This window comes from Onychomys torridus, chromosome 8 (genome assembly GCF_903995425.1).
Source record: "Onychomys torridus chromosome 8, mOncTor1.1, whole genome shotgun sequence".
Lineage (NCBI taxonomy): Eukaryota > Metazoa > Chordata > Mammalia > Rodentia > Cricetidae > Onychomys > Onychomys torridus.
In genome coordinates, this window is record NC_050450.1 from 4,598,929 (window position 1) to 4,617,164 (window position 18,236).

Sequence of the window (18,236 nt, forward strand, 5' to 3'; positions counted from 1 at the left end):
TAGAACTCAATTTGGAGACCAGGCTGGCCTCGAACTCACAGAGATCCGCCTGGCTCTGCCTCCCAAGTGCTGGGATTAAAGGCGTGCGCTATCACCACCACCCGGCATGCTGCTTACTCTTTATGGCATCTGCCAGGTATTTGAAAAGATCAGAAATGAGATTTTTTTTCTTTAAAAAAATCCTTTATTTCCTGATGACCTCATCAGGCAGTTTTCAAAATCCAAGTGTCATTACTGTCTAAAAAAACTACACAACCCATGGAAATGCAAGCCCTAGTGGGCTGTATCCTCTCTCCGAGTGGAAGAGGAGACAGCTGCCCCCTTGGACCAAGTGTAGACTGCTGGGTGAGGCCGACTGGACAGATGGGTGACCTGGAAGCACCCCGGAGTTCACCATGAGCAGCAGCAGGACCACCAAGCTCAGGCAGAGCACTCTCAGCTTCCCTTGGTGGCATGTCTGTGAGAGGGACAGAACAAAGCTGCTGTTGTCACAGCTGTCCAGAGCGCTTGCCCTCTGGCAGGGATGAGCAGTCTCCTGCAGCAGCCATGGGAGCAGAGGGCCTGCCAGGGTTTCAGAGCCCTGAGGACCTGGCTTCTGGGAGCTGAGGATTCTCTGACACCACCACCTTGTAGGGAGCTGTCAAATGTGGCCTGAGAAAAGTATAAGAATACAGTTAGGCACTGCTCTGTCTGTTCAGAAGAGCCCTTGACTCTGCAGCTCTGGGTGGTTCTGCCTCTTTTTTTGAGACAAGGTCTCACCATCTACCTCTCTTTTGTTTTTGGGGACAGGATCTTGTATGTGGCCTTGACTGGCCTGGAATGTACAATGATCCTCCTTCCTCTACTTCCTGAGACTAAAACTACAGGTGTGTCACTCTGTCTGCCCCCACTCCTCGTGACCTGTCATAATTGTGAGATACCAGCTTGCCGATAGCAGAGGAGACAACAAGGTCCTGAAGAGGTAGAGGAAGGCAGAGTGGATGGACAACATGGAGTGCAGGCATGGACTGACACCCACAGGCAGGTGGCTTAGTGGGCTGGAGAAGTGTAGCTGGCCTGTGAGCAAGGGACAGACCTCGTTCTTGCCTCAAGAACAGCCAGTGATGAGCAGCAGTCATACCCTGAGATCAGGCAGCAGCAGCTAGAAGGAAGGGGGTGAGGAGGAAGCCAGGGCAGTGAGGCAGGACAGGCTCTGTCCATCTCCCAGAAACACACAAAGCTTGGGCTGAGGTTCTAACATCACAGGAAAAGCAGCACCTGAACCAAGAGCTGTAGAGATTGTGTGGATACAAGGTTTGGGGCAAGGTAAGAGGAAACCAAGTCTGACTGGTGACCCAAGGACAAGAGAGCCCTAAACAGGCTGACATCAAGTGATTAGTGCCAGAGAACACAGTGACATGACACTGTCCAGAGGGGACAATCTGCCCACACTTGTGTAGAGGCAGCTGGGGAAAGCAGGAAGCCAGCACAGGTCAAGATGGCAGGCAGAGCAACGAGGAGCAGATGGTATGAGCTGTCTGGGCACACAGGAGCCAATGGCAGGATCCTTTTCAGGATACAGAGACAATGGTCCTGGGATCAAGAGGGGTTGGTAAGCCAGGCCTGGTACACGCCTTTAATCTTAGCACTTGGGGAGGTAGAGGGGTGGATCTCTGAGTTCAAGGCCAGCTTGATCTTACATAGAGTGTTTTAGGAAAGCCAAAGGTACATAGATAGACCCTGTTTCAAAAACACAAAACAAGGAGTTGGTGACTGTCAGGAGGAGTCAGCAGGGAGGTCACCTCTTCACAGGGACCTCACGCTGTTATCACAGCACAAGCTACTGATCATGCTCACCAAGGTATGGCTGATGGAGAAAGCAACTGAGTAGACAGGACAATGAGCATGCCTGTCCCAAGCAAGTCAGGGCATGTGTCTGTGGAAGTTGTGTCAACAGAAGGAAGCCCATAAGATCTCATCAAATAGCTTGGAGTACAAGCTCCACCTCAGGATCCAAACAGGGTCTGAGAACCAATCTCAATCTCCATTATCTAAATTTCTTTTGAGACAGTCTCCCAATATAGCTCAGGTTAGCCCTGAACACTCAACCCTCCTGCCTTGGTATTCTGAGTGCTGGGATTATAGTGGCCCCTTGAGAACCTGCATTTTTAGAAGAATATTTCGGTGCTGGCACTAGCCAGGGGACTGTGCTGAGTGAGCACATAGCCAACCTGAGGCAGAGATGGGTCAGGTGGGGGTAAAGGCCACAGCCTTCCTCACTAACCCAAGACAGGTACCAGATAAGGGATGGGGAAGCCAGGGGTCCCAGGGGCCAAAACTGGACCCAGCCATAGGCAAGAGGTTTATTGGCTCTCAGCCTAAACTGACAAGGGCAGACAGCTCAGAGACAGACCCTGAGGCCCACAACCCTGCACCTACCAGGATCCATGAAGCCAGCTGCTGCTACCAGGAGCTGAAGTCCCCAAAACCCCGGCCGGGCTTCTTCTTGGCCATGGGGACAGCTGTGCTGGTTGACGGGTCTTCCTCTGGTGCTCGTTTCCTGAGACAAAGAAAACCACTTCAGTTGCCACAAAAGAGCCAGGTACGCAGACTCAGGAGAGTCCTCTGAGGAAGCTCCATTCAAGACAGCTTTCTGGAACTTTAGAAGCACTCTCTCTATATACAAAGTGCTGTTCCCACAGTCCCAGCCATTAAAGCATCTGGCCTGCACAGGGCCTTGTCTAGACCTCTTAGCTGTAGTGTCTGGTCTGTGGAGTTCTTGCCATCACCTGGTCACCCCCTAGAAGCATGATAAAGAGAGGTCCCAGCTTCCAGAGAGATGCCACTCATCAAGCACACTCACGTGGCTGCTGGGTTGATGTACTTGCCAACCCCCTGGCGGTATGTCTGGGGGCCCTGGTTTCCAGGCTGGGGCTGGCTCATCTTGACCTTGGCCTCTGGATCTACTTGCTGCTGTGTCTTCTTCCGCTCCTGAGCAATCTGGGGGTAACACAACTGTCTGATCCAGAGCCCCAGAGTGGGGTCTTCTCAATCCCAGCTAGGAGGGAGGCCAGGGCTGATCCAGAGCCCCATGGTATGCCCAACCAACAACAGGACTTGCCAGCACCTTCCTCACCTGAGCATCAGCCTCCTCATAGGGGTCCACAAACACTGTGGTTGTGCATATGCATACTTCCTCCTGGTGGCAGAGAGGCTCTGTGAGTAGGAGCAGACCCCCCAGCCAGCACCCAGTAGGCAGGGTCCTCCATCTCCCTAGGTCCATACCTTAGGACGGTCAGTTTTGGGGTCACTCTCCACATTCTCCATAGCTGTCAGCGTGTCAAAACCCCCAACAACCCTGTAGCAGGAGGACAGAGGGGGTCTTCGTGTACTCTGAGCAGAGTACCCTCAAGGCAGAATCAAGACATGCCAAGAGGAGGCCTGGCAGTGGAGGGCCTCAGAGAGGCCAGACCAGTCACCAGGCAGAGAAGGGTACAGCAAACCACACTCAGCCAGGGTTGCTGAGTCAAGTCCTTGTTTCCCTCAGTTTGCTAAGGCATGGTCTATATAACACCCAGGCTGGCCTCGAACTCACAAGTAACTGAGGCCAGCCAGGAACTAGTAATCCTTTGTACCTAGCTTTTTCCCCTATAACTCTATAATTGAATCATCAGCACAGACTGTGTGCCCTCTGTGGGAAAGTCTGCTGACCCTCAGACTCGGGGCTGAGGAGAAAGGGGAAGGTGCCCTGACTGAGGAGGCAGAGCTGCCCCGGTCTGTCTTGTCTCCTTGGCTCCAGAGGCCTGGAGAGCCAAACTTCCCCCACAGAACACCCAGAGTCCTCAGCGGGGACAGTGTGGGGTAATACCCAGGCCTAGGAAAAGGCAGTGAGGACCCACGATGTACTGCAACCATGCACAGCGTCTGCTCGTACCGGCCGAAGATGGTGTGCTTCTTATCCAGGTAAGCGCAGGAGCGGAAACGTGATGAAGCTGGGGAAAGCACATGGTGATCAGGGAAGCAGCCAGCTGGCCCACCCAGCATGCTCTAGTTCTAGTAATGAATGCTCCTCTGGAGAAGTCACCTTCCCTTTCCCAGGTAAATCCAGACCTCTGGAGAGAGCCCAGAGCTTGGCCGCCAAAATCCCCTGAGAGCCAAGCAAGAGTCTGGAGGCTCGAGCTATCTGATAGATAGCTAGCTATCAGACTATCTGCAGAAGGCAGAGCCCTGCCAGCCCTGGACTAGAGACTGTAAACAGTGACAGCAGCACACTGGAAGACATGAGACAGCATGAGGAAAGCACTGTAAGGTGTGGGGCTCACAGCTGCAGCCCGAGCACTGAGCCTGAGCCTCGCTCTAGATAAATACAATGGGAAGAAGTACAAAGTATACAGGATGGGTTGCAGTGCAGGAGGGATGAGGTCACAAAGTGGGGGGTGGACTCGGTCCTACTGTGACAACAGGACACACAGACCCCTTAGTGAGCCATAGAGGATTGTATCTGCAAGCTGCAATAAACACTTATCACCCAGTGAGCAGGGGCACTCCCAAGGCCACCAGGCAAGTCTTGGAGACGTCAAGCCCACACCTATGCAGTCTCAGCCTTCTCACTGGTGGAGGGACTCATTTGGCTATGCTGTGGTACCAAGGATGACTGAACTGCTCCTGCTGCCTCCGCCTCATAGGTGTGTGCCACCACACCTAGCTGTCATGAATTTCTAACATAATAAAGGGAGCTAGAAAAAGATTGGAAAAAACCTGAAGAAGAGGGAAGTGAAAAACAGCAAAACGGAAAACAAAAATGCAACAGAAATATTTGTTGTTGTTGTTGTTGTTGTTGTTGTTTTAAAGTTTCTGAGAAGACTGTAAGGAAATGCTGGCCAAAATAAAGCCCTGGAAAGAGGGCCCAGCAAACATAAGTAGTCAGGATACAAGTTTGGCTGACACAATGTAAAATTATTTTCTGTGCACAACTCTCATATCCACACCCAACAGCAACAAGTCAGCCATATGACCAAGAGAATAGCCATGTGATCAGTGAGACAGACATTAAAAACTAGACTTCCGGCACCTATCCTAAGATCCAAGCCCAGTGACAATGTTAGCAGACTACACAACCCCATTTCATCTGGAGAGCGGCAGGACCTCCAACAACCCACAGTGACAGTGATGTGGCTGATGACTTGGAAAGATGTCTCTTTCTCTGATAAGCTCAAATATCTACAAAGAAACTCCTATAAACTATGTGAGGAGCTGGAGAGATGGCTCAGCAGTTAAAAGCACTGACTGCTCTTCCAGAGGACCCAGGTTCAACTCCCAGCACCCACATGGCAGCTCACAACTGTAACTCAAGATCCAACACCCTGGTACAGACATACATGCAGGCAAGACACCAATGCACATTAAAAAAAAAAAAAGATGATTTGATTGTAGCTGTGTGATGGCCCACACCTGTTCCAGAGGAAGAGTTCCAGTACAATCAACCAGGGCTACATAGTGAAATTTTGTATCAATGTAAGTTGGCAGTGGTGGTGCATGTCTTTAATCCCAGCACTCAGGAGACAGAGGCAGGCCTGATCTGGTCTACAGAGTGAGTTACAGGACAGCTAGGGCTACACAGAGAAACCCTGTCTTGAAAAAACAAAACAAAACCCCACAAATAACAAAATTCCTTAGGATAAGCTTTGTTCAGGAAGACAGAAGAACCACATACAGAAAATGATGAAACTCAGCTGACAAGCAGGCTCAGCCTGGAGACACCTGCTGTGTAACCCTGGCAACCTGGATGCGACCAGGTGGAGCTCACATCAAGGTGGAAGGACAGTACTGACCCCACAGAGTTGTCCTCTGACCTCCACGTGCAGAATGTGGCACGAACACCCTCACATAAAATCAGCTGTAGCCAATTGTGATGGTGCATGTTTGAACCCAGTGAGTTCAAAGCCGGTCTGGTCTACATAGTGAGTTCCACAAGAGTAAGGACTACGTAATGAGACCCTGTCTCCCAGGTCTTTGCTCACAGACCCAAGCACTGCTTCCTGGTGCCATTGCACCCGAGTACCACTATCGTGTGTGTGTGTCCCTTATTTTCTTAGGTTTAAAGAAGAGCAATTTTCTGTTTATGAAGCAGTATAAATTAGATGCATTTTCCAAACAGGGTCCCTAAGACAATTGTTTGGATCATTTTTAAGGTGACTAAGGAATTTTAATATGTCAACCAAGATGAAAGTTATACTGTACCCTATATTTTGCCCATAGTGACATTTTGTAAAGTCACCTTTAACTTCACAAAAAAAAATAAAAATAAATAATGAGACCCTGTCTCAAAATAAGTTTTTTTAGAAAGAAAATAACAAAACCATACTCAAAGATAAAAGATGTATCCAGGCTGGAGACAGTTCTCAATGGTATAGCATGTATGTGTTTAGCATGCACAAAGCCTTAGGTTCATACCGCAGCACAAAAAAGAAGAAAAGGAAAGACACATTCTTAGATGAAGAATAGAGTACAATACACACCTATTCCAAAACACAAGACCAGACAGCCAGGAGCCTTCCCACCTACCACCACACACTGCCTCAGACATCTGCACCTCTCCTGACCACTTGTCCCAAAGCACGGACCTTGCATGGCACCTGGCACCCACACACTCCTGCTTCTGCCTGGTGCATCCCAAGAGGCCTTTGGGGACATATTCATGCCCACTCCCTGGAGCTCAAAATGTTATTCTACCAGCTGATTTGGGCCCCTTTCCTGGAGGGCCCGTGTCGATCTGGCTGTGCACTACCATATTTGGATTTGTCTTGGGCCCAACACAACTTTTAGGGAGAACTCCAGGAGCTTTGAAAACCACCCCAGCAGCTGAGCAAGAACAGCGGGACCTGGACTCACAACTGAGACTTGTTGGTGTTGGGCCCCGAGTTGGCCATGCTGAGCACCCCACGGCCTGTGTGTGAAAGGTTGGGGCGGAACTCATCTTTGAAAGGTTTGCCCCAGTAGGACTCTCCACCTGGAATAGAAGAGCACAGTCAGTGGTCAGCCACAGAGCCTAGTCGAGGAGCATCAGAGAGCGCCCTGTCCCTGAGGCACCCTTCTTAATAACCCTAGATCCTAGTGCCTTCATCAAGCTGAAACTACTCACTCCCCTTTGTGGGCCAGGAACAGGGCCAAAGCTACAAGGAATCATTCAAACACATGGGTGAAAGTCATAGTTGGCCCACGGAGCTGAAAGCCTGGGGAAAAGGTTATCATGCCCTGTAGGAGCCATGGGGCCACCTTATTATATGACAGGAGGGCATGGGTAACCCTCTGTCAACAAGCAGATGGGTTCTGAGGACCTCATAGTTTCCTGTCTTGTTATGGATGGTAGGACCCTCACTGTGGGAAAACTGAGGGGCATGCCCAAGGTGGCCCAGAAGGCCAGACACTGAGTTGCAAGCCACCCGCACCCCAAAGTCTGAGATTCCACATCCACAGCTCTTCAGAGCCAGCTTCCACTAGGCCCCATAGTACAGCTACAGGCATTACTCCAATGGAACAGGCCTGGTACCTACCTGTGCCTGTACCTGTGGGGTCACCGCCCTGGATCTGCAAAAACAAAACCCAGTGAGGTCACTGTCTCTGATGCTGCCCATCACCCACTGCTCACCCTGCCTACTAACGAGACAGGTTTCCCAATGGCATGTGCTACAGTGAGGACAGGGACCTCCTTTCTGACCCCAGGTCTTTCTGTGTGAGCACTCCAGAGCCAGCTACAGGATCCCTGGTACAAGATACACCTGAAGACCCTACCCTGGTCACACATAGCCTAAACCAGGTGTCTGGGACAGGGCAGGTACAAGCCCCTTTGGTTCATGGGTGCTGCCCATGTTATCAAGCATCTACAGCCACCACTAACATGTACCACTTACCACAAAGTTCCTGATGGACCTGTGAAAGATGGTACCGTCATAATACTGTTTCTTGCAGAGCTTGATGAAGTTTTCACAGGTTTTTGGTGTCTGCAAAATATCCCAATATTCTATGAGGCACAGTGGTCAATAGCAGAGTCACAAAAGACATGTAGGCCTAATTTAGTCACAACAGGGAGCTATCTGTCTGCAGACCTTGGTTCAACCTGACCCCAAAGCCAAGTAAGCAACAGAGTCCTGCAGCCATGGCACATGGCAGAAGCTAGGGGAGCTAGGGCCTGTTCCTAGGACTCGCACACACACCTAGTGAGGGGAGCCAAAGAGGCAGGCTATGTTGCTAGAACTCCAGGGAAGGAAGCCAAGGAAGCTAGGGCACTTTGGTTCTCAGCTGCAATCAAGCAGGATTTCTTAGAAGTAAACTACAGCCCCATTTTTAAGACATGGCTACTCAAATCCCCAGAAACCATCGGGACAGCCGCACACTCACCAGATCGCAGTGCAGCTCTAGGTTAAGGTCACCTTTGTTGGTGTGCAGCCTCACATAACCCTTCTTCTTCACAAGCTGGTAGCGCAGCACATCTTCATCAAGGACAGCTGTAAACAAGTCCCGAGCTCTGCGCCTGCCCTGTACCTGAAGAGCTCTTCCGTTCAGGCCCACCCCAGCTCAGAGTACAGGAGCCAGAGGCTAAGGGAGGTCATCAAGGACAAGGATGCCAGAGGCTCTCAGGGCCTGAGAGCAGGGCACGCCAAGACCATACAGTGAGAATGCCTCCTGACTCAGCATAGCCCACTTTCCAAGAAGCACCCCCTCAACCACCAGCCACCAGAGACTCAAGTAAAGGCACAGTGGGGATGCTGAAGCAGGATGCCCCACTCGCTCCCAATGTGAATTCTGTCCCAGTGAACAGGGGACATAGAGACAGCTACCTGCTTCATGCGTGGTCTCAGGCGCCATGGCAGTGGAGGTGAAGGACGCACTGACCTTTCCTGTGGAATAGTGGGCCTACAAGAAAACCCTGTGCTCAGACTGCATCACCTCTCCTCAAAGCCAACCTCTGACCACCACCCACAGGCACTGGGAGAGAGCCCAGATGGAGAGCCGGCAAAGACCAGAGTATAAGATTACTGGTACCAAGAGGAACAATTGAAGGCCTACTTGAGGAAATCAGAGCCCAAAGCCTCAAACAGGTTGAAACTAACAATAGTCAGTCAAGACTAACAATACTGAGTCATGACTCTATACAAGTGCTCTGCCTGCTGCATGTGTATCTGTGCCTCCCTCCGCTCCCCCCACTCCCCATCCCACCCCACCCCACCCATGGTGCATGCCTGGTGCCCTCAGTGGTCAGAAGAGGGAGTCGGAGCCCTTGGATGATTGTGAGCTGCCATGTAGGTGCTGGGAACCAAACCTGGTTCTCAACAAGGACAAGTGTTCTTAACCACTGATCCACCTCTCTAACCCAGTTATATATTTTTCCAGGAAACACATGACCTCTTTAAATGTGTTTTTTGTCATTTAGAGGAGGGGATGAGGCCTGCTCAGCATGGCTGCAGTGCCTGTGTTCAAGTAGGAATTATAAACAATGAACTCTATCTAATTTTCCAAATTTCCCTGGATAACTCCCTACATGGGAGACCCAGCCTTTTCCATGGCTGAAGCTTTCTAGGAAAGAAAGACAGCACCTACCAGCTAAGTGTGCTGGAGAAATTCCAGCGCCATAACTACAGATAGGACCTTGGGCAGACGAGCACCCACGCCCCAAGTAAGGCTTAGGCAAGGTCTAAGACCTCAGTAGCCCTGGCAGCCCCAGCCCCCGCTGCCATCACAGATCTGCAAGCCCTTCCATCTCTGTCCTGAAATGTAGAAGCTGCCTCTGGAACGCCAGAGACAGCAGGGGGCTTGGCACTGAAGCCTGGGTCAGGGCCCACAGCACTAGGCAGCCCTACTTCTGCTGACCCATTGCTGCCATGGGACCCCAGCTTGTCAACCATTCTTCCACCCCCAAGAGTGTTACTCCCTTTGGATTTGTTTGGAGCCCAGTCACCTCAACAGCCCTGGAGGGCCCCACAGTACTAGGAGGGTCCCAGCCACCACACCTCCAGGTGTATTCCTGTCTGCACTTTGCCCAGGATCTTCCCATTGGTCAGAGGCAAAGCCAGAGCAACCCACTCACAGCATTCAGTTGGTCCACCTTCCTCTTCTCAGGAGCCTTCATGGTGGCTGCTAAAATCTCATCTCCTTTGAACTCTTTGTAGAGCTCCTGTAGCGTCTCTCGGGTCTCAGCATTTGTGTTTTTCAGATAGTAAGATGGGTCCTGTTTGGCCTTTTCCTCATCTACAAAACAGGGTACAGGCACTGAGCAGCCAGAGTCTCAACACGAGCATAACAGGAATTGAGATGGAGCTGGCCATGTGAGCAGAGGCCACAGGTGGGCTGATGAAGACAGGCTTCTCTGGATAGCACAGCCAGAGCCCACTGCCTAGGTCATCTCACAGCAGCACTCGTGGGTGCAGTGAGGTTAAGGGATTCACGTAACACAACATTGTGGGGCCAGGCCTAGAGGGTCTCCCTTATCCGATCAATGGGAGTCTCAGGATGGTTCGCACTTAAGTGTCACTGTCCTCTATATTAACCTGTTCACAATGTTTTCCTTTCGTGATTTTAAAAGTGCTGCTTTTTTTTTTCTTCTTGGTTTCTCGAGACAGGGTTTCTCTGTATAGCCCTGGCTGTCCTGGAATTCACTTCTATAGACCAGGCTGGCCTTGAACTCAGAGATTTACCTGCCCCTGCCTCCTGAGTGCTGGGATTAAAGGCGTGTGCTACCACTGCCCAGCTATAAGTGCTTATTTCATGAGAAGGAAGAGTCTGGGGTATTTCATATATGGAATGCCCCATCTATGCCATATGTTGCCTGCTAGGCCAAAGGCTGTAAACTTCCTGGGCAGTGAGCACCCCTAGGCCTGGCATCTGGGTCTCCTGAGCTCAGTTATTCCTGAGTTCTACTTCCCTAAATTCTGACTGGTCCACAGTGTTCATTATGAGTGTCAGTCAGAATACACTTCCTGCTGAGGTGGGCCAACTGAGCTCTGGGCATGAGTCTAGCTGGTTCCTTGGTATGGAACAAGTGAGCTCAGAGACTTCAGCCACTCCACAGTATGCTATCGCATGCTCAACGGCATGGGCCAAACACAGGAAGCAAGAGGACCAAGGGCCCAGTCTAACTATGCCCTAGAAAGGTCTGATGTCACCCAGAGTCTCACTGGCAGCCCCTTTCTCATTGTGCCCTGAGAAGAGCAGCAGCCAAAGGAATCCAAAAACCACAGGGCCACCAGAGCTGAGGAAGGGAACGTGCAGTGTCCCGGTATGTCCGGGACTCCAGTCAGCTGCTTCTCTGACCACCTGGAGCCTGACAGACATGACGGTGCATGCCTGTAACCCCAGCACCGAGAAGGCAGAAGCAGGAGATGCTGCCAATTTGAGGCCAACCTCATCTATTAAGCAAATTTCAGGACAGCCAGGGCTTCCCAAAATAAAGAAATCTGAAGCCTAGATAATCAAAAGTCACTCTGAAGCCAGTGTCTGAGCCACTCGGCAGGAAGGGCTCACGTGAGAAGCACACTTATACTCTATCTAGGCAGCCTTTAGTTGTCCATACCTGGATCTCTGACTTTCATGTTATTCTTCACATGGAAGAAGTTGGAAACGTTGAATTTGTCCAGATTGGTGGGGTCCTGTGACAGGAAGAGAACACTCAGGAGGAGCCCCAGGACTATGACCAGCACCTGCTGCTGCTAGGTTGTGTGAGGACAAGGAAGTGAAGCGGGGAGGAGGCTGCGCCCTGCCAGGGCGGCGGCACAGGCTGCCTAGCAGCTCATCAAGCTGTGCTCCCTGCCTCTAGAACACAAAAACAAGCAGCAAGAGTTGCTGCTGGGTAGTGCAAGATGCAGACTGGGCTGCCACAGGCCAAGGTTCAATCAGGAACAAGCCACACAGTAGTCCTTTAAGCCTATGCTCCAGCCAGGAACCCCACTTTCTGTCAGTTTTCACCATTCCCCCACCACCAAAGGGACGCCTGTGCCTGACGCTACTCCTGGAGAAGTGGGGTAGAATCTGCAGAGCAGCCCGAGTCCTGGTGCCTATGATGCTTGTGGGGCAGATGGAGTCCCCGTGTCACAGAGCCATGAGAGCCAGAAGGCAGTCAAGGCCCACGGTGGCTGTCGGGGAAAGGTGTGGCACTCACGGGGGAACAGTGGCCAGGGATGCTATGGTACAGAAGACCACCAAGACTGGTGAGGAGAGCTGGAAGATAGAGAGCAGAGCTGAGGTCAAGGTGAAGCTCTCCCCATGAGCTACTTACCTGCAGGGTGATGATGTCTTGCCTGGAAAAGGGCTCATCAGTCAATAGGTCCCTCAAGTTCTTGGCCTTGATGTTTAGCTGCTCCACTGCCTATAGCAGGACAGAGGTGTCACAATAGGCAGGACAGAGGTGTCACAATCCCTTTAGGCCTGGGCACAGAGGTAAGAGGTGAACCAGCACACAGAGCCACCCTGGGGTGCAGAGTCTCAGATGCTCTTACCTTCCTGGCAGAGACTAGCTAAACCAACCTGGCTGCTTCAGGCAAGAAGTCTAACATGGCTCTCGCATGCCATAGATTGCTCCTTGTCCTAGTCTGAGCAGGAAGAGCTCACCCCCCCTCCCCCAACATGGCAACTCCTCCTTCCTAAGAGCCTGGCCTCCCCTTTTCTCCCAGGTTCCTCCCAGAGTCTGGTCTGTGCTGGACATGGGAAGACTCCCTGAGACACAAGGAACGCTTGCTTGGGCAGCTCAAACTGCCTGCCTGGGTTTCAGGGTCCAAAGGCCACCAGAGTCACCTGTTTTTATTTTTGTTTTTTTGAGACAGGGTTTCTCTGTGCAGTTCTGGCTGTCCTGGAACTCACTTTGTAGACCAGGCTGGCCTCGAACTCACAGAGATCCACCTGCCTCTGCCTCCCAAATGCTGGGATTAAAGGCGTGCACCACCACCACCCAGCTAAAGTCACCAGATCTTTATTTTAAACCCTCATAAAGCAGGGTGGCTACCTAACCAGACATGATGCCTTATGCTAGAGGCTATAAAGCCCATGAAGATAGGCATGCTCACTGTTCCTGGTTTACCTCCAGCACTCAGCCAGGCTTTTGGACTATCCCCAAAGCACATGTGAGGGCCCCACATTGAACAGCCCCACTCACTACAATGGGGCCTACCTCATAGGTATAGACATTGCCAGTTGTCCTGATGGCCACAATGTGGGTGTTGTCAGTGAACACGGAGAACAGCACTGGACAGTGGTACTGCCCTAGAAAGAAAGCACACACAGGGCTAGTGGCCCTCAAGAGCTCTGATCAAGCAATCGTGATACTATATATTTACAGCCCCAGCTACTCAGAAGGCTGAGGCAGAAGAATAGAGTATAAGGCCAGCTGGACAATTGAACAAGTCTCAGGATCTCGGCTGGAAAGAGAGATGGTTCTGTGGTTAAGAGCACTGACTGCTCTTCCAGAAGACCCGGGTTCAATTCCCAGCACCACATGTCAGCATACAACTGTCTGTAACTCTAAGACCTGACACCCTCACACAGACACACATGCAGGCAAAACACCAATGCACACAAAAATACGTAAGTTATTTAAAAAACACTTTTGTCTCAAAGTAAAATTTTAAAAAGGAGGCTCAGTGGCAGTGTATTTGCCTAGCATGTGCTAACTTCTGCATTCAACCCCAGTACCACAAGAAAGAGAAAGGAGGGGAGGGAGGAGGAAAGGGAGAGAAGTGAGAGGGAAGGACGGGTGGTGGTGGCGCACGCCTTTAATCCCAGCACTTGGGAGGCAGAGGCAGGCGGATCTCTGAGTTCAAGGCCGGCCTGGTCTACAGAGCAAGTTCCAGGACAGCCAGGGCTACACAGAGAAGCCCTGGAGCGGAGGACACCAGTAGGGGTCAGAGAAGGGAAGGAGACAGAACCTTAAGACCAGCTACTAAGACCTGGGAACCAAAGCGATGACAGCCATTCAAGCTCCATTCCCACAGTTAACAATTCCTACTCATTTCACAGGAACCAACCCTTGTTCTCCCTCCAGACTGGCTCAGCTGACCCACCTTCTCTTACAGCCATACCACACAGGATATGGCTTACTTTCTAGAGACCCTGTTACCACTGCTTTCTAGCTCAGACCCACAGTACCCACCATTCCCTTCCCTTTATCTCCTGGCCTTCCTCCCTAGCTCTCTGTAACACATGCCAGCTAGCCTAGCCAGCCTGCCCATCTTCCTGCCCTAAGAGATGATCTCACATCCAGCAGGGCTTGTCTAGTGAGTCCCAGCAGAAATATGGGGGTGGAGGAGAGGACAAATAGACATGTCCCCCACATGCATCTGGATAGACTGACTTCTAAAAAGAAATCACACACACACGCACACACACACACACACACACACACACACACACACACACTATGGAAATTTAACCACCGTGTATATATTTGATGACCAGGCAATTCCTGTTCATTTTTAAGCATCATTAATACCACCATGAAGATGCAAGTCATTATCTTTTAATTAGTGTACTACATTTTTGGAGTTTGTTTGATTTGATTTTTCTAGACAGGCTTTCTCTGTGTCGCCCTGGCTTCTCTGGAACTCACTCTGCACACCAGGCTGGCCTTGAACTCAAGAGATCCACCTGCCTCTGCCTTCTGAGGGCTGAGACCATATAACCACCACCTAGCTCTGTATTATATTTGTATTCATTAACTTTGTGTGCTCGGGGAGGGACAGGGTGTGCATAGGTCACACTGCAGTGTGGCAGTCAAAGACTGACTTCGACAAGTCCGTTTTCTTCTTCCATCACAAACTCTGTAGATGGAACTCAGGTTGTCAGGCTTGGTGGCAAGTGCCTTTACCCTCTGAGCCACCTCACCGAGCCCTAAGTCTTTCTTTTTTAGAGCTACAAGCAAAATGATGAAGTGGGAAATGATACATGTCTGGGATCTGCCTCAAGCACCACCCTGAGACTGCCAAGTGAAAGCCCAGATAAACCCAGGAGGCTGTAAGGAACCAGGGCTGCTGAGTGGCAGGGGCGGAAATGTCTCACTAATGATCTCGATTTTCATGGGTCTGAAATTTCAAATCAAACCAAAGTAGACTTGGTCAAGGTAGTATGTGCCTAAAATCCCATCACTTGGGAGTCTGAGGAAAAGGATCAGGAATTCAAGGCCAGCCTCAGCTACAAAGTGAGTTTGCTCCAATCTGGACTTTACCTAAAAAAAAAAAAAAGGAGGGGGGGTGGGGAGGGAGGCCCCCAAAGACGATGACAACGCCAAGGCTAGCTCATTAGTAGAGGACTTGCATAGCATGCAAAGCCCTACCTCCCAGCACTGCCAAAAACTATGAGGCCCAATCTTGCAGCTCTATTCAATGTTTCTCCGACGGTCTCCCTAGTTCAGCAGGACTGACCTGCCTCCTATTCCCAGCCCTCACATCATAAGCCATCTGCCCTTGCTCACATGGTTTCAACATCCTGCCATGGATGGACACCCTCGAGCACATGTCTGCCTTTGATGTGCCTGACCCCTCTGCCTATAATGTTCTTCCCATATCTTCATACAGCTTCCTCTCAGACCCTGTCTGCTGTCCTCAGTGGGTATCCTGCTGGCCCACTTCCTTCCTCTACTTCTGTCTAAAACAGGACATCTGATGCCCTACTCATCTCCTGCCTAGATTCCAACAAAAGCTCTTCTCATTCAAGGATGGACACACACACACACACACACACACACACACACACACACACACACACCCCACCTGCTTGTTCTCTGCACATTTCCAGACAGATAATCCAGGAAGATCTGCTCTGTAACAGACACATATGACCTATGAACCCAGGGCTGCTGTAGGTCAGACAATGAAGAAAGATAGCCCATTTTCTCTATGCTTGCAACATTCCCCTGGAAAACACACCCCAGTGAGCACGGACAGCAACCACAGCTGTGGTACTTATATCAGAGTGAAAGGAGACCCCTTACAAAACCACAAAGAACCTGCAACGAGATCAGACCCCAGGGCAGGGCAGGGCAGCTGGAACGGTAGCTATATTATCTGCAGAGGCAACAACAGACCACAAAAGGACTCAGAGCAGAAGACCCCAATGGGGCAGAGGTCTGAAGGAGCATTGAATATTGACAGTCTACTCAAAAGCAGACTAGAAATGCCTCCCGAACACCGACAACCAGTTGGGCTGACCACCCTGGGCCTTAGTCTGAGGAACTTGCACCTAGAGCCAAGAACAGGCCCATGCACGAGGCCCAACTATGGCACCAGCAGCTCACAACAGCCTAACAGCCTTTGTGGGAGCCACATATCCCTACTTAAACTACCTAAACCTTTGAGAAGTCATGTGACACTTGGGAAATCAAAAGCAGGTGTTAGAAGGAATGAAGCTGGGGATGTGACTCAGGCAAATCCCTGGTTTAGCATGTGTGAAGGCCCTGGTTCAGCCTCCAACCACAAGAGAAAGGAGTGCCTGGTTGTAGACAAGGAGCTGGTGAGAGCAGGGGCTGGGGGGTCTACGGACCAGTCCTGCAACAGGGATTCTCACCTTGACTGTTCTTTGCAAAGTTCAGCTTGATCAGGGACTTCCCATCAAGTTTCTGGAAGACAGACAATTAACAAGAATGAACAGGGGAAATGACATGAAGGCTGCGAATCAGGAGCAACAGGGACAGACAGAGAGATCTGCCCAAATGACTCTGCAGCTCACACCAGGGGCCTCTCAGGGAAGTCTCCAAGGCTCCTGAAGTCTGTAGAATGGCAAGCCCACATACTTGCACTGATATAATCTGTAAACCCAGGCTGTAAGCAGATCCCAGATTTGTAAACCACTAAATCCAACAAATGCAAGAGGTAGCCACAAATGATGAGGGTGTGGAATAAAGACTGTGTGTTTTTCCACAATGTCTGAACTTTTCTTTTTGGTGCCAGGTACCACCAAACTCAGGACCTCATATATGCTAAGTGTGTGCTCTACCACTGAGCTCCATATCCAGGCCTTGTCTGAACATCTTTTTATTTTTATTTTTGTAAGATTTATTTATTTATTATGTATACAGAAGAGGGCACCAGATCTCATTACAGATGGTTGTGAGCCACCATGTGGTTGCTGGGAATTGAACTCAGAACCTCTGGAAGAGCAGCCAGTGCTCTTAACCCCTGAGCTAGCTCTCTAGCGCACCTTGTCTGAATGTCTTTTTTTTTTTTTCCCAAGACAGGGTTTCTCTGAGTAGCTCTGGAGCCTGTCCTGGAACTCACTATGAAAACCAGGCTGGCCTCTGCCTTCTAAGCACTGGAATTAAATAAAGGCTGGGATTAAAGGCATGTGGGACCACCACTTGGCCATTGTCTGAACATCTTTATGGTAAGCACACCATTTAATGTGTGAGTGCAGGGCTATTGAGATGGCTTACCACCACAGAGGGAAGAACGGACTCCTGAAAATTGTCCTCTGACCACACGTGCAGCACAGCAACACTCACATCATATTCTCTCTCTCTAATAATAATGGTAATAAATGAAATAAAAACAAGCCGGGTGGTGGTGGCACACGCCTTTAATCCCAGCACTCGGGAGGCAGAGCCAGGCAGATCTCTGTGAGTTCGAGGCCAGCCTGGGCTACCAAGTGAGTTCCAGGAAAGGCACAAAGCTACACAGAGAAACCCTATCTCGAAAAACAAAAAAAATAAAAAAATAAAAACAAAAACAAAATGAATATTCCTAAAACTAGTAGAGAAGCCAGAGAAATGCCTCAGCAGGTCCAGGTGCTTGCCACTGAGCCCAGCAGGACCTACACCGAGGAAGGAGAGAAATAAGTCCAAGAATTGTCCCCTGACCTTTACACACACTGTAGGCCCACATGCACATATGCACACACATACACAAAATAAATGTAACAAAGCCAGTGAGAGTACCCAGGCATTCTGCTTACACTGTGGTACAAATTTTGTTTTTGTTTTTGTTTTTCGAGACAGGGTTTCTCTGTGTAAGCTTTGCGCCTTTCCTGGAACTCACTTGGTAGCCCAGGCTGGCCTCGAACTCACAGAGATCTGCCTGCCTCTGCCTCCCGAGTGCTGGGATTAAATGTGTGCGCCACCACCGCCCGGCTTCAAATATTTTTAAAAAGGAAACAAAACACTAAAAGTGGAAAAACTGGTGATGTAGCTTGGTGGTAGAGTGTGTGTTCAGCATGGTTGAAGACCTAGGTACAGCAGGAAAGGAATGAACATGCCCACAGACTAGGAGTGCTACAACAGAACACCC

At 50.4% G+C, this 18,236-nt stretch overlaps 1 protein-coding gene across 1 annotated transcript in view; it reads right to left on the reverse strand.

The window, feature by feature from the left end:
- Positions 1-167: 167 nt before the first annotated feature.
- Positions 168-18,236, reverse strand: part of Ppil2 (peptidylprolyl isomerase like 2) — a 29,959-nt gene continuing 11,890 nt past the window's right edge. Inside the window, 17 exon segments of the mRNA XM_036196995.1 lie at positions 168-651; positions 2,419-2,539; positions 2,843-2,979; positions 3,116-3,178; positions 3,265-3,337; positions 3,914-3,960; positions 3,962-3,971; positions 6,871-6,988; positions 7,533-7,566; positions 7,890-7,979; positions 8,377-8,483; positions 8,817-8,892; positions 10,064-10,224; positions 11,546-11,621; positions 12,248-12,337; positions 13,136-13,227; positions 16,522-16,573. Of these exon segments, the coding sequence (XP_036052888.1) occupies positions 2,443-2,539; positions 2,843-2,979; positions 3,116-3,178; positions 3,265-3,337; positions 3,914-3,960; positions 3,962-3,971; positions 6,871-6,988; positions 7,533-7,566; positions 7,890-7,979; positions 8,377-8,483; positions 8,817-8,892; positions 10,064-10,224; positions 11,546-11,621; positions 12,248-12,337; positions 13,136-13,227; positions 16,522-16,573 (1,323 nt within the window). The 3' untranslated portion in view covers positions 168-651; positions 2,419-2,442.